At 40.2% G+C, this 25,587-nt stretch overlaps 2 protein-coding genes across 3 annotated transcripts in view; one reads left to right on the forward strand and one right to left on the reverse strand.

The window, feature by feature from the left end:
• ANKRD27 (ankyrin repeat domain 27) overlaps nt 1–9,991 on the reverse strand; it is an 89,469-nt gene extending 79,478 nt beyond the window's left edge. For both annotated transcript variants that reach the window (XM_020985050.2, XM_020985049.2), the window contains exon 1: nt 9,896–9,991. The gene's annotated coding sequence lies outside the window, so the exon portion shown is untranslated. The remainder of the gene's footprint in view (nt 1–9,895) is intronic.
• Nucleotides 9,992–11,266: 1,275 nt separating this feature from the next.
• On the forward strand, nt 11,267–12,673 carry RGS9BP (regulator of G protein signaling 9 binding protein). Its single transcript, XM_020984920.2, has one exon. The coding sequence runs from the start codon at nt 11,823–11,825 to the stop codon at nt 12,534–12,536; it is 714 nt and encodes a 237-aa protein (XP_020840579.1). The 5' UTR covers nt 11,267–11,822; the 3' UTR covers nt 12,537–12,673.
• The last annotated feature ends 12,914 nt before the right edge of the window (nt 12,674–25,587 follow it).

The raw sequence follows: 25,587 nt of genomic DNA on the forward strand, positions 1-25,587 counted from the left end.
TCTCTTGAAGTTACCAATAACCTCTCCACTGTCAAATCCAATGGCCTTTTTTCAATCCTTATTCTCCTTGATCTCTGAATGACTTTTAATATTGTTGATCACCCTCTTCTCCTCGATACTATCTTCCCAGAATCTAGGTTTTCATAACAATTTTCTCTGCTGGTTCTCTTCCTAACTCTGATCACTCCTTCTCAGCTGCACCCATTGAATACTGGTGCCCCCAACGCTCTGTCCTGGGCCCTCTTCTAACATGTCCAAAACTGACATTATCTCCATCCCCACCCCAACCCTTCCTCTTCCTAACTTTCCTATTCCTGAGGAGAGCACCACTATCTTCCTAGTCACCCAGTTTTATATACTAGGTGTCATCGTTAATTCCTTATTCTCTCTAATCTCCCATTATCCAATCTGTCAAGTCCTGTCAATTCTACCTTCATAAACTCTCTCATACAAGCCCCTCTTCTATCCTCTGACACTGCCACCACTCTGGTTCAGGCCCTCCTAACCACACCTCACATCTAGACTATTTTAATAGCCTTCTGTCTGGTGTCCAGACTTCAAGTCTCTCCTCCCTCCAGTCCATTCTCTACTTAGCTGTCAAATTAATATTCCTAAAGCACAGGTCTAAACATGTCACCATGCCCCCTAAACTCCAGTAGCTTTCTATCACCTCCAGGATCAAACATAAAATCCTGTTTGGCATTCAAAGCCTTCATAAAAGTAGGTTTCCTCCTGTCTTTCCAGTCTTCACCTTATTCTCTCTCACTTACTGAAATCAAGTGATACTGGTTTTATTGCTTTTCCTTTCAAATAATACTCCATCTCTCAACCCCTGACATTACCATAGCTGTCCCCCAAGCCTGGAATTTCTCCCTCTTCATTTCCTCCTAGCCTTCCTGGATTCCTTTAAGTCTCAGCTAAAATGCTACCTTTCCAAGAAGTCTTTCTAGATTCTTTCCCTACCATCCCAGTTCTCTTTGTTGATTGGTTCAAATTTATCTGCATATATCCTATTTGTACACAGTTATTTGCATACTGCTTCCCACAACAGGCTGGGAAGCTTCTTGAGGGCACGGACTGGTTTTTGCCTTTCTTCCTATTCCCAGCACTTAAAACAATTCCTGGCACACAGTAAGTGTTTAATAAATGCTGACTGACTACTTCAACCCATATGCTGTTGAATGGAGCTAGAGAAAGCCATGAAACAATACTAATCAGATACACTACAAATCTGTAATCTCAACTGGCCCTCAATCCTAATTTTCTATTTTTCTATCTCATTACTGCAGCTATTCCAAACTTCTTTTCTCAAGCCTCCCCAAACCACACCTTTCCCCCACCCTTCTCAGCAAAGGACTATACCTCAAACCTTCTGTGTGGGCCCATGGCTCCTCCTCCCAACCCCATTACAGACACTATGTGCAACTGCGGAACAGCATGGCCTAAATTTACAGGTAGACTCTAATGTTTTGATTATTTCTGTTTTTGACTTATCATTTAGTAATCGTTTTCTGTTTAAGTTAATGATATGATTGTGACTGATTATGATTATGATAAATGGAAAGTACAAGTGGAGGCAAAGATGCTACAGTGACAAGTAACAGAAATGTATCCCCTCCACACCTGAGAGTTGAGTAGTAGACAGTGATTATACCTCCCTCACCCAACTCTGAGAAAAGAATGTAGATATGCTAGCATAAGAGCAGCTGAGAGGGGGGAGGAGGGCAGTAACACATGGGATACCATGGCCTGGGGCTATATTTGTACGCCCAGCACCTAGCACAGTGCTTGGCATATACTATATGCTTAATAAATAACTTTTTAAGTGACTAGCATGCTGCCACTTTCAGAATTAACATTCTATCCACTTTAAATACCAATTCTATCCCTTCTTTCATCTTTCTTTACCCAATATAGCTGGAACAAATCCCAAACCTTTTTTTTTTATCCTTAGCATTCCTCACCAGAAAGGAAGTTCTTCATGAGCCTTGGGAGTCAATGCATTCTTCTTAGAAGACTGTACTACTCTTTCATATACAGAAATTTCTCCATTACCAATCTTTCCTTCCATGTCATTAGGACATTCCACTTGACTTGATAAGATTAAGGGATAAGCCATGTATAGGACTCTGATTTAATCTCTCAGTGAAAGATGCTGGACATAGCCATTAATGGAGATGACAATGGTCTCTTTGATGGGGTTACCTTTGATAGGGTACCTTTGGACTGGGTATTTGCTGATGCATTCATTCATATCTCTTTGAGAATGAGTGATTTGAGGAATTTTGGTTAATGTAGATGAGAGTTACTTGGCCTATAAAAGGATTGAGGGAAGTAAATAGAGAAAGGCAGACAAAAAGTGAGGAGCTGGAGGCCATACAAAAAGCTTGAGACAGTTTGATTTTATTAATCATGCTGGCAGATAATTAATAAAAAGGGTCAGTAGCATTCTCAAATGCCAAAGATCCCTCACGGAACCCACTTAATGTTTATATGCCCTTGGAAGACTGGGTACTCTCGAGGGTGGCCATCAACTCTGATTGGTTAATAAGTAATAAGACAATTAATATTATAATAAGAGATGGGCTTATTCTAATGAGAGTCTGGGGAAGGTGACTCAGATCACTCAGTCTTGGTCAAAGAGACTTATTTCTTATTCAGACTACTACTGCCTAGGGCAATCTGGACAAAAGGGGGTCTGCTCAGACTGGCAGAGGGGAAGACAATGAGCCAGAATTCACTTTAGATTAAATTCTTTTGAGGGCAGCTAGGTGGCGCAGTGGATAAAGCACTGGCCCTGGATTCAGTTGGACGTGAGTTCAAATACGTTCTCAGACACATAACGCTTACTAGCTGTGTGACCCTGGGCAAGTCACTTAACCCCACTGCCCAGCCAAAAATAAAAAATAATAATAATAACAATTCCAAGATTTCATCTCATCAGCCCTGCCCTTTAAAGAATTAAACTTTGACCTAATCTCTAAATGAGGAAGGGAAAAAAATCCTGGATCTCCCCAATATTTGATTATTTAATAATTTCTTCCAGAGAGCACTCGGAAACTCAGGCAGGTTAAGAAAAGAGTCTTTTCTTGAGAAAAGACTATTCACACAGTTTCCTTCTCCTCCCCCAAGAAGGCTTCTAATGGCAGCCATGGCCAGGACCCCCAAACTCTAGATTTAAACAGAGCATGTTCAATATTGGGGAACTAGGTATAAATCAGTCTTTGGCTGATGCCTCAAATCAATGTTTATCCTGGGAAATTCAGCATATTTATCTCATGTACAGTTTGTCACAGATGTGAGTAAAAGGCCCACAGCTCGTCTAAAAGGACCCAAGCTAACAATATTGACAAGGGACAGCTTCAATTTCACCCCCTCACAAAAGATTCACATCAGCCCATAAATATGCAAGATCTCTTTCACTGGTGGATCCCAACTCCCTCCTCCCCCAACTATCTATACTCCTAACTTATAGTGCCACCTTTATTCTGGATACCAGAAAGGGAATACAATTCAGGTTTGCTAGAAAGCTAACTTCTCCCCTTCTACACAGGCCTTCAAGCTTTATGATACTGCCCTAAAATTTGGAACTCTCTCAGAAAACAATTTTGTGTTGATTTTGTTAGAAGTAGCACCCTTCTCATCAGACTTAAACAGTCTAGCTCCACATGCCACAGAATTAGCATAGTATAGTGGATGGAATGCTAAGCTTGGAGTCAGTCAGAATAACAAATTCAAAACCTACCTAACCAACTTAACAGTAATGTGAGCATGAGTAAGTTATTTCTCTGCCTCAGTTTCCTCACCCATATTACCTTCCTCAAAGGGTTATTGTAAGGCTCAAATAAAATCATGTATGTGAAGTGATTTGAAACTTTAAAGATAAATTAATAAATCATATACATTTAAATAAATTAATACAATTATGTGGTTAAATTTCAAAAAATTAAATAAATAATAAATTTAAATGGTTGTATGAATATGCAAATATATGATAAATACAATTATAATATAAACATATGGATATAAAATATAACTATAATAACTAAATAAATATATAATAAATTAATAAGTAGATAAAGTAAGTCATTGTTCTATCATCAGAAGTTAGAAGAAGATAAAGTCCAAGCTTATTCCTCCACATAGCTCTGTCTTTTGCGGCTTCACCCTCTCTACCATCAACAAGTTGTTCCACTTCTCTCTAGGAAGCTTCTAAAGAGACAGGAGGTTTCCATCGACTCTCAATGTTCAGGAACTTTGTTCTATCCCAAACTCCCCCTTTCTGGGGCTATGGTTTCCACTCCAATAACACTTAGGTTGCCCTGTCCAGTTCCCCAATTTGCTTGGGTCATGGAACTTCCTCCCTTCCTTAGGACATGTGATTGAGAAGCTCTGCCACAGCCTCTTCACAGCTGGGGTGAAGGTGGTGCTCGAATGCATGGGTTTCTGCTAACAGCACTACCAACTCCCAACCACCTACAACGGCTGAAGTCAGATCTCAATTCTCTTATCTGTGGTCTCATTAGACCTCACTACCCTCTGAACTCTAGCAGGTCTGTTCGCTCCCTTTAGGCCTATCCCTCACAGATATAAAATACCTAATCAAATTATCTCTGAATGAGAGATTTATCTTCAATGTCTAAATCAACAAGTATTTCTAGCATCTTCCCAAAAGCCTCATCCTTTCAACCTTATCAAGTTGACCAGGCTCTCTTGATACTTTCACACACTTTAGCATAGGTGCATGCATGCATGCATATGTGTATACACACACACACACACACACACACACACACACACACACACACGAGACAGCAAAAATCCTAGCTGGATGAGTTTCTCATCCACCTACACATGCCACAGGATCACAGACTTGGAACTGGAAGGGGTCTTGGAGGCTACCCACTCCAACCCTCATTTGATATGGAAACTGAGGCCCAGAGCAGAGGTTAAGTAACTTGCCCAAAGTAACAAAGGTGACACAGATGGGATTCAAACTCAGGCCTTTTTACTCTAAGTTCAATATTCTTTCAACTATATTGCGTTTCCTTCCCAGTACAGTGGTCTCTCCGCAATAGTCTCTTAAGAGAATTTTCCTTTTCTTCCTCACTGGAATCACTTCAGTGAATATCTTTAGAATGTCATTCTTGAGCTTCCTATGCCTTAGTGGTTGACTTTCCTTGCAGAATTTTGGGCCATAGGATCCTACCTCTCTCCTCTGTCTGAGCCCTTTTAAATCTGCTCTCCCAAATATCCGAAGATCATGTCAGATTATGCCCAGCCTTCCCCTCTTATCAGAATTTGTAAGATGGAAGTAACTTCCCCACAAGGTCCCTATGCACAATGATCCTTTCACCAAAGCGTCCAGTTCCTTGTTGATGAGAATCAGATTTAAAGTAGAATTTCTTACTGTTGGTCACTCCAACTTTTGATGAATGAAATTATCTTTAAGGCAGTCAAAAAATTATTAACTATTCAAAGTATTTCAGCAATTATTTGGGTAAATGAAGTCCCTCACTGCTATTACATTGTGCCTCAGAACCAAGCTTATCGTACTTCCTCAAACTCTTCATTTATTTCCTGTCTATTCAAATGTATTGATAAATCTTAAATACAGTTCATTAAAATGCCTATCTAAACATTAGCCATTGAATATTACAATTTATCTAAAAGAAATACTTCCATTTAGACTTAGGTCACAGCAGGACAAAAATAATTTATCTATGTACGGCCTCTACAATTTAAAAAGAAACTTCAGGATGTGGATGACATTTGGAATACACTGCTGGGGAAGACTGTGGAACATCCAAAGATTTAGTATTACAGGAATTATTATTTATTAATTATCTTGGTATTCTTTGAACTAAGGAACTATAGAAACTAAATGCAAGCAGATTTCATTAAGAAGTAATTCTTTGTTGCTGACAATTACTGTTAACACGTTCTGGTGTCAAACGAAGCATATGACTATTTCATGGGTTATTCATTATTACCTTGTGAACCTGGACACATGAGCACTTTGTCACTACATTCACCTAAATATTAACTGACTCAGTACTAATTAAATGGGTTCTAAGAGCACAATACAGGAGTTGAGGATAGCAACGACTATTCCTATGCCTAATCCAATGTAGAAAATCAAATACTTTCAGGGCAACAAGGTGGCACAGTGGTTAGAGCTCTGTCCTTGGAGTCAGGAGGACCTGAGTTCAAATGCGGCCTCAGACACTTGACACTTACTTTGTGACCCTGGGCAAGTCACTTAACCCAGACTGCCTCACCAAAAAAAGGCCTGGGAAAAAAAAGAAGAAAATCAAATACTTTCAAGTAATTACGTATCATAATGTATACTATATGGCTGATTTTAAGATACGTGGCTATCATGTGATCATACATAGAATCATCATGTTTAGAACACGCAGGAATGTCCTGCCAACTATATTAACATAAAGTTAATTTCATGTTAAAAATTACATTTATACTCATATCTGTATAGAGGATGACAAAGAACTCATCCTCCATTTTAAGAAAAATCTTTAAATACATTTTTCAGTTCCTGAATTTGGATGATGTTAATGACAATTTCCACAGAAAAGACTAAATACAGGAAAGATAGTTATCAGTGCCTTAAACCAATATTAGTTATCTAACCAAATATTAGTTATCTAAGTTTCCATCAGGATCACTGTAAACCAAACTAAATGCAGAAATACTAAGCATTATAACATGTCATAGTTCTGGTTCTTCCAAACTAAAAACAAACAAAAACATCCAGCCTGGTACATATTACATGTGCCATATTTAAGAACAAATTACAAATTACAAGTTGAATCACTATACATTTTGACAAAGGATGCTGACAGAATAAGCAGTTTTCTTGTAGAATATACACATAGCATATCTTCATATAGTATTCACATAGTAGATAACAAAAAATAAGTATTAATAGTATTTCCTTAGTCTTTGATGACACCTTGAGTAGGGACACTTATCAAAGAGAAAGATCCCTCATTTTCTTAAGTCGTTTGGTTTTGGTTTTTGGTTTTTCAGATGATGAGCAGCATCTTCCAAAAAATCTTTGATCAGTGTGAGACAGTCGGAGGCAGGAGGGGCTGCGCAGGAAGACGAGAAAAGGTAAAATGTTCTAATCAGATTTAACACTGATCTCTTACTCTCATTACTCTGAGGTTCAAAAGCTTCAAAAGTTTCCACCCACAAGTACTACCTTGTTTTGGACCCAGACAACTCAAGTCTTCAAAGCTAAAATTCTCGAGATCATGGTAACTCATATTTACTAAGGGCCTTATAGGAAGGGGAGGAAGGGAAGAGGTGCAAAGAAAAGGGGGATGTGGTGTCTACCCTCTAGTTAACTTAGAACCAGTTGGGAAGAAGTATATATGCACACATGCACATCCCTATGTAAAGAACCACTAAACACTTGTACCAAACAATATGAGTCAGAGTAGTACGAGGGAAAAAAAATTCAATAAATATTTGCTGAATAAATGAATGAATCAACTAGAAGTTAGAGATCTGGATTCTGTCTCTGCTACTAACCTGCTATCTGACTTTGGGCCTAATTCCTAATCTGTAAAATGAGAGGATTGGGCTATATGATCAAAAGCTACAAAAGAGAGAGTGGAGAGTCAGAGGTTCTTGAATCTACCCTACCAATTAACTGAGTTAACTGTGGCAATCCCTCTCCAGACCTGTTTTCTCATCTGTAAAATAAGGATGTTGAACTAGACAGCTCTAAAAGTGCCTTTTAGCATCAACATTCCATAACTCTTTGACCTCACTTTAATCCATTACACCTTGTCCCAGGCAGTACATGTCACCAAATCCATCTGCCTCTAACCTTATTTTAGGCAAGAGTCTGGATCTAAACCATAATTCATTAGATACCACTTGTCATTATACTTTTCTCATAAAAGGAGATAAGCACAAAATGAATAAAGCCAGAATGTTAAAATCTGAATTTACATATCAATGTGATCTCTGTAAACTGACAGAGTTAACATGAAAGTAGCTCAATAATAAATACTCGTACTAAATGAATTGAACTTTTGCCTGATTATTAATCACTGACCTAGTTTATGGAAATCAGTAAAAGATCACAGCAGTCTAAAAACAGAGTACAAGTGTTAAAACGGTAAATTAACATCATTCCCAAAATCCAATATCTGCTCCTATCCTGGGGACATTTTGTTAAACAAAGAGTACAAAAGCAATAGTACAAAGTAATATTGCTTTTGTACCTTACACACAATGGTATCATTTAAAGAAAGCCAGATTTAAGGGTCGGATTTGAATCCTGCCTCTTCATGATGGACAAATCACATAGGTCAATCACTTAACCTTTCTGGGGCTCAGTTTCCTCATCTGTAAAATAAAAGGGCTGGACTAGATAGCATCTAATGTCCCTTTCACCTATAGATATAAAGACTCTACTTATGTGACCAAGGGTAACCTTAGTTTCCTCATCTGTATAATGGAAATAATACTCATCTCAATGGGGTTAATGCAAGAAAAATGCATTGTAGGCCTTAAACTCTGGTAAACCTGTTATTTCTTAAGTGGAATAATATCACTGCTTTGCTACAATATATTATTATTTTAAACTGATATTGGACCTTTTCTATGAAGGCCTCAGAAACATAGTAATTCCTTTACAAGTCATTAAGCTACTTTAGGATAAGCGTATTATTTAATACATCCAATTTCTTGTTTTTGAATGAAGGGTATCTATCTACTCCTCACTCCAGGAATATTTTCAAGCTATCAGTTAAGAAGCAACTACATTCCATACTGTACTTACAAAGCCAAACCCATTATGGCACTATCCAGAATAATGGAGACAAACAACAAATTTATTTATACGTCTGCTGTCAGTGGCTAAAATGACACAGACTTACTTTGTCCTCTAACTGCCCAAGAGTTTTTAATCCAGAGATGCAAAAAAAAAAAGGCAGCAAAAAAAAAACTTAGAGAGAGAGAAGAACTTAGAGAGGAAGAGGGAAATGAGAAAACTGCCCTCAGATGTTGTAGCAGGCTGAAACAAGGATAAGTTTAATTTAAAAGAGAAGATCCTCGTAGCCTAGCTGTGCAGCTGTACCTCTGAGAGAATGAAACCTCAGCCACTGCCCTAAAACCAAACAGCACGGTCATCAACGCCAAGAGAGTATTGTTAAACAAAAAGGTTACACCTACCTACACTGACAAGCAAAAGCTACTAAATAGATTTAAGTATCACAGCTCACAGGACAAGTACCACCGTGGCAAAGATGACAGTCCTAAGTGCAAGACGTGGGAAATTACCCTGACTTTCGGTTTTCCAAACACACAAAGAAGTGCCCCGCTGCAGGACAGCTGCAAGCCCGAAAGGTCAAGAATGATAACTGACATCAAAGTGGACCTATGAAGACCCCCTGCGTGAAGACACCGGCTCCTCTCCAAGGACTCCCTCCCTGAAATGCACCGACACCTGGGACCCTGGCCCAGAGACCTGCTTAGCACTTTGCCAAAAAGAGGAAAAGTTGCACTCTTGGACTGGGGAGCTGGGGAGGGAGCAGGGGCCGAACTGGGAGAGTGGGGGAGAGGGAGATTGGGCTGGACAAACCCCGAGGCCCCACACCCCGTGGAGCCGGGGAGGCCGTGGGGACCCTCCCGGGGCTGACACGATGACAGGGCCCTCCGCCGGCCGGGCCGGGCGCTTTCCCCGACACCATACCCCGGCGAGGCCTCGGCGGAGCTGGAACGAGGTGGCCAGAGACACCTGAGGACGCGGGCCGGCGGCCACCGAGGAGGCTCCTCCGGCTCTCCGCAGCCCGGGCCCGTTCAGAAGCCCACCGCCCCCACCCTCCCAGGCCAGGTGAGCCGGATCCCAGCCACTTACTCAGGTAAGTACCATGGTTTCACTTCCTGCCCATCTCCGCGGACGCTGACGCGGAGGCGGAGGCGGCAACATCTGCACCGACAACGCAGAGGCTTCCCCACCCCTCCTCAGCCCCTCCCCCTGGCCCCGGAGGGCTCTCAGCCCCGGAGCTGCAGACCGACCAATCAGTCGCCGCCTCCGCGAAGACTGACGCACAGGCGGAGCAATCGCCAAAGCCTAGCTGGTTCGAAAGGCGGAGCTCTCAAAGCGAGGAAACGAGAGCCCTTTGCCGCCCTTAAGCATGCGCAGGGCCATCCGGTTAGAGGGAGGAGGGATCTGGGTGCGAGTGCGACACTTGTGGCAGCCAGAGGGAGGCTCTCGGGGGTCTGCCGGGGTATGGTAGCTTTCGATAGAAGCGTGAGTTTGCACCCTTGAGAGTTTGCTAGTGGCTCTGAGGGTGGGGTAATACGATTCTCCACCTACATCACCCATTGGGTAACAAGAGCTGGGGATTTGGAGAACTAGGTACTAGTCCTTCCTCTGACTATAACGCACTTTGAGATCTTGCCCAAATAAAATTATTTTTCCTCACTGGGACTCAGTTTCCTCAACCCACAAAATGAAGTTAGATCAAACATATTTCGTAAGCGTCTACTATGTGCCTATGCGAGGGGATGCAAATACAAAGAACTAATCACTCCCTGCTCGAAAGTGTACATTCTAATAGGGAGGACACATACATATAAAAAGATATGCAGCATAAATATAAAATTCATACATACAGATAAAGTAGTTAAATGCAAGATACTATGGGAGGAAGGAACCTGGGAGGAAGTCGGTTTCTGGAAGTTTACAACAGGTTTATACGTTTTCTCATTGGTCTCACAAAAGCCTAATGCAGTTGGTGCTACGGGTATGATGCCCATTTTACAGTTGAGGAAATTGATGTTCAGATAAATATAGTTACTTGTGTACAATCACACAGTAAGTGCGAGGCACAATTTGAACCCAAGTCTTCTTTTCTAACAGCTCTAGTTTTTATTTGCACATAAGGTTTTAAATTAGGCACAATATCCCTGCCAAAATGGGGAAACTGGGGCTCAAAGAGAGGAACTGATTTTTCCTGGGTCACTCGGCAAGAAAGTGTCGGGGCGCCGATAGGAACTCACTTCAAGGCCATTCTCCGACATTCTGTGACATTCATTCCTCCACCGCCTTCTAGTACTGGACCCCCCAGGACTCAGCTAACCATGCCACGCCCTGTCCCATCTCGACTCTCGGCTTCAGACTGGGATCTAAGGGACTCGCAGTCTTTCAATGAGCATCTCCCCCCCAGTCAGAGATGCTCATCCCAGAGATAAGCCTGGGAGGGGCGGAGGAGGCATGTGACCTGCCGGCCCCCAGCAGCACCGCCCACCCCAGACTGTAGGGCGGGAGAGCCCGGGGCACCGGGAGCTAAAGAAACCAACTACCAGATTATAGGGCTAACGCCGCGGGACCCCGGCGGGGCCAGGGCTCTACCTGGTGCGGGAGGGATGGCTGCTCCGGTCCCGTACTCTTGACTCCGGTGAGTAGGGGCGAGAAACACAAAGATTAAAAAAAAAAAAGAAAGAAAAAGGAAAAGCGGGAATCCTGGGCCGTGGCTAGGCTGGACGCAGGGTCCAGCAGGAGATGAACTCAGTGCGGGGCAGTCCCGGGCGCCGCACCGGGCTAGCCTTGGCCCCTCTAACCCCGGGTCACCGAGAGCCGGGCACCTGCATGGAGAGAAGAGGGGAACGATGAAGAAGAGCTCGGCTCGGACCACGTCCGAGGGCGGCGGCCGGTGCCTTCGGGTCCTTGCCTCTCCAAGCGCGTGAGTGGGAAAAGACCGTGTCAAGCGCCGGCCCTTAAGACCCTAGGAGCCGCAGCAACAACAGAGAGGAGGAGCAGCAATCTACCCGTCGGAAGTATGGCGAAAGAAGAGTGCAAAGCGCTCCTGGACGCCTTGAGCAGGGTGACAGCTTGCTACCGGCACATGGTCCTCAGCGTGGGGGGCACCGCGGACTCGCAGAACCTGCGCGAGGAGCTAAAGCAGACGCGGCAGAAAGCGCACGATTTGGCTGTGGCCAACAGGAACAAGCTCACCGCGGCCCTGAAGGACAAGAACGTCAGCAAGGAGGACAAGGCAGAGTTCGAGCGCCTCTGGGTGATTTTCTCTACATGCCTGGAGATCTTGGAGACCGATATGAAGAGGGCCCTGGAGCTGGGGCTGGAATTCCCCCTGAACGTGCCCAAGAAGCACCTCATCCAGACGGGCATGTCCGGAGGCACCGCGGGCGTGGCTGCACGAGCCATGAGCGTCCAGAACATGAAGTATGAGGCCGACCGCAACATCGATGAAGTGGATCTGAAGGACCTGGAGCAGGAGATCCACAAGGTGGGAGAGATGATGTATGAGATGGAGATGAAAGTGAACGTGCCTCAGTGGACCGTGGAGGCCAAACAGGATCCCGGGGCAGAGCTCAAATCCACCACCAGTGCAGGAGCTTCCTCGGGGGGTTTCGTCTCTGTAGAAGAGAGAAAAGGCTTTTGTGACATTAGCAAACTTCTGGCTGCGATTGTTTTCAGTGCTGTGCTCATCATAGCTGTTATCTTGGCAGTGTGTGTGGTGAAATTGTCCTGATGGAAATAGGGGACTTAATCATAGACTGACTGACGGACACTTCCCCTGGCCCCCATCAAAACTTCAATTCCATTGAAAGACCAAAGTGGTTGGGTTTTTGTGTGTTTTAATGTAAGGGATGTGGATGTCTTCTACAATGAATCTGTGTGTGTTGTTTTTTTTTAAGTACACTTAAGACTGGACGAAGCAATGTTTGCTTTCTGGATCTGGAAGAGTTAATTTTGCACAAATTATCTGGGTATTATAGCTAACGGCTAGAAGAGATTTACCTGCTATTAATAGAGACCTATCACAACGACCCCAAATTACCTCTCTTTAATAGGTTATTATGTGCTACTGGTTCATGTTTACAAAGTGTCTGAATTTGACACCCCTGTGTATAATTTGGGGGAAAATTACAATGGGTCGTTTTGTAAAGCATTTCCTCTTCCTTTTTTTTCTGAAAGAAATAGTACATAGCAAATAAGCAATTTTTATCTTAATCCTTCAGGCCTGACTTTAGGAGAATATGCAAATAGTGAACCGCAGTAAATGGTGCCTGATTGATTGTACTCTGGCCAGGTTTCTCTTTAGTCACAAAAAAAGCCAAACTAGATGAGTAGAAAAAGTTTTGTTTCCACAGTCTCACAAGATGGTTCTCCCTTGAAGTACAGATAACCTATTCCAGTTGAGTGTGCCCTTTAATGTAGATTGGTTAAGCTGCGCATTAATATTGAAGATCAGAGAAATAAACCTGTTTCACCTAGGAAGGAGGAAATGGAAAGTAATTTTAATAGACTTTTGGTGGTGAACAAAACATGATTAAAATTGACACTTTCTCCTTCACTCTAGTTTGTCTTTGTTCCATAGCTAGACTAGAGCTGCTGTCCTCACGAGGGGAGGGGGAGAGAAATTTGGGGGGGGGGAGAAATCCTTTTCTAAATCCTAATCCTATAATCCGTAGCAGCAAAATGCTTAGTGAGACCAGTAATATTTTAGTTTGCTTAAGGTGATGCCAGGGCCTCTGACTTTGATGGAAACTACAGGAAATCAAGGTATATTTTATGTCGACAATGTCCAATCACAACCTTGACAGGCAAGAATTCAACTTACATCACTGCTGAGAGGAGTCATAAGATACCACTAATCGAAAGGAATAGTGAGTTGGTCAGTTATTAGATTCACCAGTCCACTTATTGTTAGCTGAGAGTTTTCATTTTTCAGAATTTTAGTATTTTTTATTTAGAAGACATCTCAAATGCCTAAGTTATTTTCATCATGTTAGTTTTTAAAAATCTCAAATTCACAACAAAAACAATATAAGGAATAAAACCCAAATAAATATACCAAATGCATAATTTATTCTACTCTCCTTTTGCATGAAAACTTTGACTATTATTCATGCTATACACATTAATGTACCCACCTCAGAGTAAGCAGTTCCATTCAACATATATGTGTGTATACACACACAAACGGAATTGCGTTCATGTTACTGGGGGCTTGAGGGTTGAGGGGAAGAATAAGCATTTCTATACTACGATGCAAAGTCAGTGCTATTATCCCCATTTTACAGCTGAGGAAACTAAGGCAGATATAAGTGCCTTGCTCAGGGTCACTGTAAGCTAGTAAGTGTTGTTCATTCGTGTCTGACCCTTCATGACCCCATTTGGGGTTTTCTTGGCAAAGATACTGAGTGGTTCGTCATCTCTTACTCCAGCTCATTTTATAGATGAGAAAACTGAGGATTAAGGATTAAGTGACTTGCCTGGGGTCACACATTTAGTAAGTGTCTGAGGCCAGAACTGAACTCAGGTAAGTCTTTCTGACTCCAGGCCCAGCATTTTAACCACTGCACACCAGCTGCTTCATAATAACACATTAAGGTTTGCAAAGTGTTTTACATATGTTATCTTATTTGATCCTCACAATGACCTTGGGTGATAGGTGCTATTAGTCACCCCATTTTATAGGCACAGAAAGATTAAGTCACCCAGAGTAATATAGCTAGCAAATATCTGAGGCTAGATTTGAACTCGGTCTTCTGATTGCAGGTCCAGTGCTCTATGTACTCTACCACCTAGCTGCCTCTGGTACTGTGCATTTCATTGAATTTTTCCCCTAAAAAATCTAAAATTTTCTTATCTTGGAAAGTTAGAGTCAAATGAGCTAAGTGCCTATGTTTGTAAATTAGTTGAGAAATCTATGAAAATACAATTTGTCTTGGACTTTAAATTTGCATTAACTGTTGCAGTCTTTTTCTTAACTTAGAGCAAATTGTGTTCTACCTTGGAAAACCATTCTATGTAAAGGAGTTTTTATGTCTTTTATGACTTTATGATTTTTATGACTTTTGATTTCTCTCCAATGAGGTCACAATACACAGATGAAATGTTGAAAAATTCATAATAATGCATTTTCCTGGTTTAAAGACTGTCCTCAGACACTTACTAGCTGTGTGATCCTGGGCTAGTCACTTAACCCTATTTGCCTCAATTCCTCAACTGAAAAATCAGCCAAAGAAGGAAATGGCAAACCACTGATGTGTCTTTGCCAAGAAAACACCAAAAGGGGACTTGAAGAATTGGAAATTACTGAACATCAACAATAAAAGAACAATAGCAGTTCTTATTTGGAGTTCTGCTTCACAAATGGTCTCACCACTTTTTTCATGCAAAGACTTCAAACTTCCTTATCTAATCTGTATTAAACCCTAAGGAATTTCGATGATGTCCAATCTATGACTGAAGAAAATATCTTAACTCCCCTAGGAAGAGAAAATGACTGCCTCAGAGAGGTTTCATTAGCAGGAGCATTGAAGTTGATAGCTCTTTTGGAGCAAGGCTGGGAACAGATGCTGTAGGCCTCTACATTGATTACTGCCCTAGTTCCTGAGGGGCCTCCTATGACTTTAGGGAATATAGGCAGGAGGTAATTTGAGAAGGTAGCTGGTAAACACTCAAAAGCATCTGAAGAGAGCTTCTAAAGTCTCCTGTTGGTTTTTTTTTCCCTTGCCTCAAAACTGTACCTTTTCATTACCATCCCACTTCAAGCCAGTTATCCTTCTCATTTCCTCTCTAAGCCAGCTGGCTGAATGATCTTTATTCATAGTCCTAAACCAAATACTTATTTTATGAGTGCTAATATAAGCAGTATTTCTAATCCACTATAGAGTTGTAATAGTCATTATCCACTACAAGCACAAGATACCAGGGATTATTATCTTTAGAATAAAAAGGTGAGAAATTTTAAGTTTGTCCCTTTTGTATTCATGACCCTATTTGGGGTTTTCTTGGTAAAGATACTGGAGTGGTTTGCCATTTCCTTCTGCAGCTCATTCTACAGATAAGGAAACTGAGACAAACAGGGTTAAGTGAACTTGCCCAGGGGTCACACAACTGCGAAGTGTCTGAGGACAGTCTTGAACTCATGAAGATGAGTCTTCCTGACTTCAGGCCCAGCACTCTATCCACTGCCCCACAGATGTTCCCTAGCAGCCTAGAAGTTCTATAACTTTATTGCATCATTCTTTTTTTTAATTCAATTTTGTCTTGTTTTCAGTTTTGAATTCTCTTCCTTCTATTACCCTCTTTTTCCCCCCTTGAGAAGTCAAGAAAAACAAAACCTACTTCAAAATATAAAGTCAAGCAAAACAAATTCCCATATCAGCCATGAGAAAGAGGAAATAAAAAAGAAAATATACTTGCATCTGCACTTTTGAGTCCATCAGCTCTTAACTGTAAGGTAAATAACATATTATATCATGAGTCTTTGGAATTTTGCTTGATCACTCTGTTGATCAAAGTTTGTAAGTCTTTCAGAGTTGTTTATCTTTACAATAAGATGCTAGCTTTGCTCACTTCACTTTTCATCAGTTCATAAAAGTCTTCCTAGGCACTTAAGTGTTCTCATTCTTCTTTCTCACTTTAGAGAAAACTCCAGCTTTTCAGTTCAGTATTTTAAAGGTATCCTAAATCATTTCATCTGAACTCAAAGGATCCATGCTTATACTTTAGTGCTTTCAACTGGACATTTTGGTGAATTAACAATGGCTTTCCAAAGTCAATATAAATCATAACTCACCAGCTTTTGCTATGCCTTCACCATTAAGAGTAACTGAGATAAATTGAGAAATGATTTTTATTGGTTGTTAACTATTGCCATCCCTCTTGGATAAAGTTTTGATACAGATTTAGATGTATCCGTTATTTTCAAATACGTTTGTATTCACTATTCAACTGAAATCAAATGGAAGCCTTGATTGAAGTATAAATAATCACAAGGACTAAATGTTTCCAAAAAGACCATGAAGATGGTTGCAAAAAAGCTCTGAAATTCTGACATACACTTTTATGTGTTTGTTAGTGTCTATGAGTATTTTAGCCTAATTTTTGAAATTGAGATATTAGTGTTAGGAACATAACATCATCTGTTAGGCCCTCTATTATGCATTGAAATTTAACTGTCACAAAAAAATAAGTGAAGTAAGTATAACTTTCTATGTCACAAGCTACTCTTTTCTAATAAGTTAAATAGTATTGGCTATGCTTTCATCCTATCTGTGAAATAAGAGAATGAATTAAGTTTAACACAGGCCTGACAACCAGTTAAGTTGGCCAAAAACCATTAATTGTATTTTTTTTAAATTATTTGATTATTACTACATGCACAAAGCATCAATTTAGTGATTTTTAAATTTTTTAAAATATTATTTTCAAGTCCTCATCTCTTTCTCCCTCCTCTTTCTCCACCTATGAGGAAAGCAAGAAAAACAAAACTGTTACAAATATGTAAAGTAAAACAAATTTCTACATTAGCAATGTCCAATAGTGTTCCATCATATTCATATGCCATAACTTGCTCAACCATTCCCCGACTGATGGGCACCTTACCCCCTCGGTTGCCTCAATTTGGTGATGCAATAAAATACAAATTCTAGAAATATTTTCAATGGATTAACTAAGGTATTCACTTAAGTTAATGTCAAAGCTTGTGCCTTAGGCCACCTTCTTCCCCACCCTAAAGATCAGATTCAAGGAAATGCTCTTACTTCAGTAGTTATTGCTATTATAAATCCAATCATATTTTGTTAGCTGGTGAATCGGTGATTCAAAGAGAAATTTTTCACCAGTGTTTGTCAATTAAGTAAATAATAGCTTTCTCCGCTATTTAAGAAATGTTTACAAGAAACTTAATGAGAGCTTTCTTTTATGATGAAAGTCCAAAATTTAGTCTTAAATTCTGAGCTATGGCAACATTTTTTTCAAGGGGAACAGCTCACCAATTCCTTTGCACTGGGAAGGTATATTTTTATTAGCAACGAGGGGAAAAGACCTTGTAAATAAAATTATTTCTAAGCTTTATATTCTATGGCAATACTTAAAATAATCACTCACATTTACTCAGCCTATTTAAGTTTGCAAAGAGTTTTACACATGCTATCTCCTTTGGGCTTTAAAACAAACCCATAGGTTAGTTATCACTTACAGAGCTCATCTGGGGTGAGTTCAAACCTAGATCTTCCTGACTGCAAATCCCAGACTCTATGAACTACACTGTACTGCTTTGTAATCAGTTTAAAGTGTGCTACATCAAATATACATATGACTAATGCTGAACTAATGAATAGTCCTAGTTGAGGAAACAATAAGAATGTTAGATTACAGCATATTTTAATCTCAACATGCACACAACATTTTTTTTGGGGGGGGGGAGGCAATCAGGGTTAATTGACTTGCCCAGGGTCACACAGATGGTAAGTGTCAAGTGTTTGAGGCTAGATTTGAACTCAGGTCCTCTTGACTCCAAAACCAGTGCTCTATCTACTGTATCACCTAGCTGCCCCATGCACATGGCTTTCTAACTATCAGGCTCCTTTCTAGAATGCAATATTTGTCTCATCCATAATACTTTTTAAAGTTAAAAAAAACTTTAAAAATTACAGTTGTGTAAGAGAATGTTGTATAGTAGAAGGTTATTGGTCTCAGAGTTGGAAGACTTGAATTCTAGTCCTAGGTCTGTCAGTAATTTGCTGTGATCATAAAATAATAGATTTAGAGTTGGAAAGGACCTTAGAGTTGAACTTTCTACACCTAATCTCCAACACCCCATTCACACATTTTACGGTTCAAGAAACTGGGCCCGGAAAGGTTAACTCACTGTCCTAAGTCACAGGTAATAAGTGATAGAGTAAGAATTCACATGCATTACTCCAAATCCAGTGCAACTTCTATTGTGTCATGCTTAAGCTTTTACCTCTCTGGACTTCTGTTTCCTCATCTATAAGCTATATCACTAAGGTCCATTACAGATATAAAAAAATTTTTTAAACCTACAAACAGAATATACATGTATAAAAGATGCTTTTTTGTTACATTTCCCCCTTTCCCCTAGTTCCATCAATATTCTTCTTAACTATAATGTTTGAGAAACTGTTGACTTTTTAGTAATTTGGAAAATTTAATTATTTAAGTTCACTGACCTATGGTTTTAGTCCAATTCAAAATGATTACTTTCTGAACTAAAAAATAATTTCATATACCATAAATCTTACTTGATAGAATATCAATTTGAATTCTGGAGAAGTCAAAATTTGAGGCTAAGAAAATATAGTATTTGTTATTTTTTTAAGTCACTTTTTTTTTAAGCAACCAGATTATCTCACCAGATTCTGAAAAGATAAAAATACTAAACTCTACAGTGTTGTACTAGAGTTTGGAGGATCTTGTGATACAAATTAACTCAGTATAGAATTGTAATCACATTAGCTTGCCAAATAGTATAAGCTCTAAATAATGTTTATATGTGGAACTAGAACTAAGTCTTTGTGTCTTTTTAAAAAATGTGCATTCCAATTATTTCTATTAAGCAAGAGAAAGTAATGTATTATATACAGCCTCTACAATCTTGGGAAATAAAGATGTTGCCGAAAGTATTACTTTCTAATTACAGCTAATGATTTTTTAAACCTTCACCTTGCTTACTACTGCACATTCTGATATTTGTGAAGGCCCCTAATCAACATATTTACCCTTCACAGATTGTCATTACGTAAAGAGATGTTCAGAAATATCACTGGATTATAGATCTCCAAATGCTTTCCCTCAATACGATTATGTTAGTCTTTTAATGCAGGCTGAACTGGACCAAATAACAGGTCCACAAAGAATTACCATTTGTTGCTGTTAGCATACACTAAAAAGTCAGATTAGCAAAGAATGACTTTGTTTCTTATTAAAATTCATATATAATTGACTAAAATGGACACATACTCATTCACTTGTGCATGAGAAGAAAAATGTTCATTTCCTTTTTTTGGAACCATGAAATGTCAACCAACATTTGTGTTACTTGATTTTTCATCTTCATATTGTAATGACTTTATGCTGCAAACATAATTTTTACATAAAAATGGCAATATGAAGTTACTTAAAATAATAATTTTTAAGTGCTGCCCCCATCTAGAAAAGTTGATCTGGAGCTTAAAATATAATTGTGAAGGCCAACGTTGCAGTAAATAATTCTTCCCCAAACATTGAAATATGTAAATAATATTAAAATGAACATACTTATATACAGATGCAAGTTTTCAAAGATAAGGAAAGGCACTTAAACGCTCTACAAAACTTTGGGTACTATGTATGAATCACAAGAGAAATAAGAAGGAAGATTAAGGATGGCTATCTAGTTTTAGGGCAGCTAGGTGATACAATAGATAGAGCACTGGGCCTGGAGACAGGAGAACCTGAATTCAAATCTGACCTCACTCACCAGCCATGTGACCCTGGGCCAGTCACTTAACTTCTATTTGCCTCAATGCCTCATCTGTAAAATGGAGACACACTGGAGAAGGAAACACAAACCACTCCAGTATCTTTGCCAAGAAAACTCCATGGACTTTGTACATAGAGTTATGATTGAACAACAACAAGCTAGTTTTAAATAGCAGATAAAACACCAAACAAAATAATAGGAAAAAGGAGAGAATTTTATTTCTTAAAAATTGTTTTCTTAGTGCATTATCATTTCCCCAATGTTTCTCCCACATTCAAAATGCTGCCCCGCCCCATGCAATAAAGTATAGATAGGGAAAAAAATCAATATCTGACAACCATACCTCAATTTGCACCTCTCTGCTGGGGGGAGGAAGGAATAATTAATTAATTAATCAATTAACAAGCATTTATTCAGCACCTACTTCATGGAAGGACTCTTACCAAGATCTGGGGATAAAATGTCAAAAGTGAAATAATCCCTGCCCTAAAGGAACTTAAATTCTATCTTCATCTATCTATCTATCTCTCTATCTATCTATCTAAGACCTTAAATTATTTATATCTATCCATCCATCCATCCATCCATCATCTATCATTCATCTATCTATCTATTTACAATATAGATAAAAGGCGATTTTGGGAGGAAAGACATTCATAGGAGGGTGGATCTGGAAAGGCTTCATGTAGAAGGTAGCATTTAAGCTGAACCTTTAAAGAAACCAGAGACTCTAAGAGGAAAAGATGAGAGGGTGAAGGGAGGAAATGTGATCCAGGCATGGGGAATGTCCAATATAAGATATGGGAAATAGAGTGAAGAGCAGTAAGAAAATCAGATTGATTGAATTGTAAAGGGAATGAAAAGAGGCAATATGTAATATGGCTGAAAAGATAGCTGGGGGCCAGGTTGGAAAGACCTTTAAATGCCAAATATAGGAGTTTATATTTTATCTTAGAATTAATGGGAGCCATTATTGAGTAGTGGAATACCAAGGTCAGCTTTGCACTTTAGGAAAATCAATTTGATAGCTATATTGGAGTTGGATTAGAGAGAGGAGGGGCTTGAGATAAGGAGACAAAATGAAAGGCTATTGAAATGGTCCATGCAGGAGTCAAATGTTCTGTCTAAGATTCTAGGGTTGTAGCTGTGTGAGTGGAGAGAAGAGGACAGAGATGAGAGATGTTATAGAAGTAGAATGACAAGATTTGATAATTGATTGGAAATGTGAGGTGAGAGAGATTAAGGAGTTCAAAATGACACCAAGATTATTAATCTGGGTTAGATTACTAATCCTTTCTCTCTCTTTTTCTCTCTCTCTCTCTGTCTCTGTCTCTACCTCTCCCTCTCTCTCTCTCCCCCTCCCCTTGCATTTGAATGAGACAGTAAGTTTGGTCTATTCTTTTGTGCCTTCGGTAAAGGAGTAGTAGAAATGGAATGGATTAGGTTGTAAGTTTTATGAGCTTCAAAAAGTCGTAAGAGTGATCCTCTAGTGGGAAACCTGCAGCCTCAAGGCTACGTGTGGCCCTCAAAGTGCAGCCCTTTGACTGAATCCAACCTTCACAGAACAATTAGAGGGCCACACATGGCCCTGAGGCCATAGTTCATCACCCCTGAAGACTGAGTACTGCATGCTAGTGTTTACAGGGAGCCAAGCCTTATGAGGAGCAAAGTGCCCAATGACCTGGCTTCACTGCAGTGGGTAGAGAGTAGCCAAGATGGAACCTCTACCAGCTATGTTGAATGCAGAAATGAACTTGATCTTAACAGAGCCAAGACAGTGGAGTAGCAGGAAGTACAACAACCTCCCTCCCCCTCCCAAACTCCTCAAAACAGATCTAGAAAAACCACCAGACTGAATTCTGGTAGGGAAATCCAAGAAAAAAAATCAGAGTGAGTCATTTTTCCAGGCCAGATGAACCTATGGAGTCAGAGAGAGAGAAGTATGGAAACAAGATGGGGCATGGCCATAAGCACACTGCCTCTGAAGTTCTTTACTGCAGGGAAATATTTTATACTTGGGTAAGAGGAGGTTCCAGGTCCATATGAGGGTGCCCCCAGAGCAGAGGTGGGGAACCTGCCACCTCAAGGCTACATGTGGCCTTCTAGTTCCTCAAGTATAGCCTTTTGACCAAGTCCAAGTGTTACAGAACAAATTCTTTTGTTAAGGAGATTTGTTCTATGAAGTTTGGATTTAGTCAAAGGGCTGCACTTGAGGGCCTAGAGGATCACATGTGGCCAGGAGGCCACATGTTCCCCCATCCCTGCCCCAGACCAATACCTGAGAACTAGATAGGAACAGGCAGCTTTGTTGCTTCCTACCCAATTCCAGGTCACAAATCCAGTAGAGACTAAGGAATGGCCCTGTACCCAGTGGCCCTAAGTGAGAAGCAAGCATCAGCTGTGTGGCTCAGGCTCCAGGGTCTCAGTTCCAGCAGCTAGCCCAGTATGAAGCCTTAGCTTCAGGAGCTTTCACCAATGAAGTTAGACCCCTGGGTTCAGGTGTGCTGACCAGACAGGATCCCAGGCTGTGGCTGCTGGCATGGAGAAAGAGGAGGAGGAGGAGGAGTGAGCACACACCATTGAGTGCAGTTGCAGAGGGGTGGGGCTCTGCTGATTGTGGTCACTTGAAGGACAGCAGAGTCCCTGGTTTTGAAGGAGGGAGCTGAAGCTTGCAGCTGCCTGAGGGACTGCAGGGAGTAAGAGTGTTTGCACTGGCAGCTGTGCTAGGGGCCCTGGTCTTGGCTCAGGGGCAGAAAGAAATACCTGAGGTCACTTATAGACCAAGACATGAGCCAGAGGAGCAGTGACCACATCTGGCCTTGGGTTATAGAACATTGGAGGGGGCCATCACCAGTTGTCTATATCTTGCCACTGGACTCAGGTGACTCTGGAGGAGAGAGTGAGGCTAATGACTTTGCACAGCCCTGCCTCACTTAAATCCAATTCACTTGCAAGTCAAGACATCACCTTCCTCAGGTCATTGGTCCTCTTTGAGAATGAAGGACTGTGGGTAGCAGTAGCTGCCCTGACACGGGGACCCAACTAGCCAGTTCCAGTTGGGCAATGCTGCTATTTTTTCCTTCTTCTCCTCCTTTCCCTCCTCATCTTCCCTCTGTCCATATGGAAAGGGTGCTCTGAACATAAATTTTGATCACTTATACTTCCCAAGGTATCTTGGGGTTTGGGGACTAGATTTTTTCTTTCTTATTTATTCTATTACTGTTTTGTTTTGTTTTTTAAACTGGGACAATTAACTCTTTTCTGTCATGTAGTTTTCATTTATGATTTCTTGAAATAGAGCTATGAAAAGTCAGGCTTTGATAAAGCCCATTGGGATTCAAATGGAGCTATTTGACTACACCTTTAAATTCAAATCGTTCTGGCTCTCACTGATTGACCAAAAAGAGATCCCAGCCCAAGCCTCACTTGCTCATTGTTTGGGTTTTGATGGTTCAGAATGAATGTAAATAGCAATTATTTCTGTTATGGCCAGAAACTCTGAGGGTCTTCCTGTCCCAGACTGATTTTTTTGTGAAGGCAAATTTGGCCATCTTTTGCCTTAATTCTTACTTAGCTTTTAATTAGTGAACAGGAATTGCCTCAGGCCAACTGCAACTTGGGAAAGACCTTAAATTAAAAAGGCCAAGGTCTCCCACTGCATCTGGGCCATCACTAGTTATCCTGACCTATGTCTTACCACTGGACTCAGGTGACTCTGGAGGAGAAAGTGAAGCTGATGACTTTGCACAGCCCTGCCTCACTTAAATCCAATTCACTTGCAAGTCAAAACATCACCCTCCTCACATCATTGGTCCTCTTTGAGAACAAAGGACAAACAACAGCAAGAACAAAAACTTCAGAAGAACCAAGCAGTCAAAGGTCCCTGGACAGAGCTCAGAAAACAACAGCATGAAAAACCTAAAGCCTGAAACATTATCCCCCATGCCCAGAGAGCAGAGCCCAATGCCAACAGAAATTAACAGCCAAGAAATAGGCCATTTAAAAATGAGTAAAAAGACAGAGAAAGAAACAGACCTAGAGAGTTACTATAGTAATAGAGAAGAGCAGGGTTCAAACTCAGAAGAAAACAAAGCAGCTTCTTGTAAAGCTTCAAAGAAAAATGGAAAATGGTCACAAGCCCCCAAAAAGTTCTTGGAAGGGCTTAACAAGGACTTTAAACATCAAGAGAGGTTGAGGAAAAAACTGGGGAAAGAAATAAAAGCAATGAAGAAAAGCAAGAAAACTATGAAAAAAAGTCAATCAATTGGAAAAAGAGATCCAAAAATTACCAAAGAAAGTAACTCCTTGGGCAAGGAGAAGTTAATGATTTCATTCATTAGACACAAAAGTAAAACAAAATCAAAAGAATAAAAAGAAAAGAAAAGAATGTGAAATATCTCATTATAAAAACAGCTAACCTGGAAAACAGATTGAGAAGAGATAATATAAAAATTGTTGAACTACCTAAAAGTTATGATTAAAAAAAGAGTCTAGACACAATACTTCAAGAAATTATTAAGGAAAATTGCCCCAAAGTTCTAGAACTAGAGGGCAAAACAGAAATTGAAAAAAAATCCACCAATCAGCACCTAAAAGAGGTCCCAAAATGACAACTCGCCCCAAAGTTCTAGAACTAGAGGGCAAAACAGAAATTGAAAAAAAATCCACCAATCAGCACCTAAAAGAGGTCCCAAAATGACAATTCACAGGAACATTATAGCTAAGTTTCAAAGTTCCCAGGTCAGGGAGAAAAAATAAGCCACTAGAAAGAAAGAATTTAAATATTGTGGAGTTACAGTCAGGACAACACAAAATTTAGCAGCTTCTACATTAAAAGACCAAAGGGCATAGAATATAATATTCTGAAGCCCAAAGGAACTGGGCTTAAATCAAAATAACCTACCCAGCAAAGCTGAGTGTAAACCTGGGGCGGAGTGGTGGGGGGGGGAGGGCAGGGCAGGGAATGGATATTTATTGAATGAAAGGACTTTCAGGTATTCTTGAGGAAAAGACCAGAACTGAACAGAAAATTTGACTTACAAGAATCAGAAAAAACATAAGAAGATAAATATGAAAGACTAATTATACGTGATTTAGTAAGGTTAAATTGTTTAGTTCTTATGTGTGTAAATTATATTTGTAACTCTTAAGAATGTTATCTTTTAAATGTTGGAGAAGATGTGGGAAAATGGGAACACTAATGCATTGTTGGTGGAGTTGTGAAATGATTCAACCATTTTGGAGACCAATTTGGAACTATGCCCAAAGGGCTATAAAAATGTGCATACCCTTTGATCCA

Source organism: Phascolarctos cinereus, unplaced genomic scaffold, assembly GCF_003287225.1.
Source record: "Phascolarctos cinereus isolate Bilbo 61053 unplaced genomic scaffold, phaCin_HiC Scaffold_2;HRSCAF=192, whole genome shotgun sequence".
Lineage (NCBI taxonomy): Eukaryota > Metazoa > Chordata > Mammalia > Diprotodontia > Phascolarctidae > Phascolarctos > Phascolarctos cinereus.

Bases quoted from the DNA above. Each gene is read 5' to 3' on its own strand.
- RGS9BP (XM_020984920.2), top strand. From the start codon at position 11,823: ATGGCGAAAGAAGAGTGCAAAGCGCTCCTGGACGCCTTGAGCAGGGTG.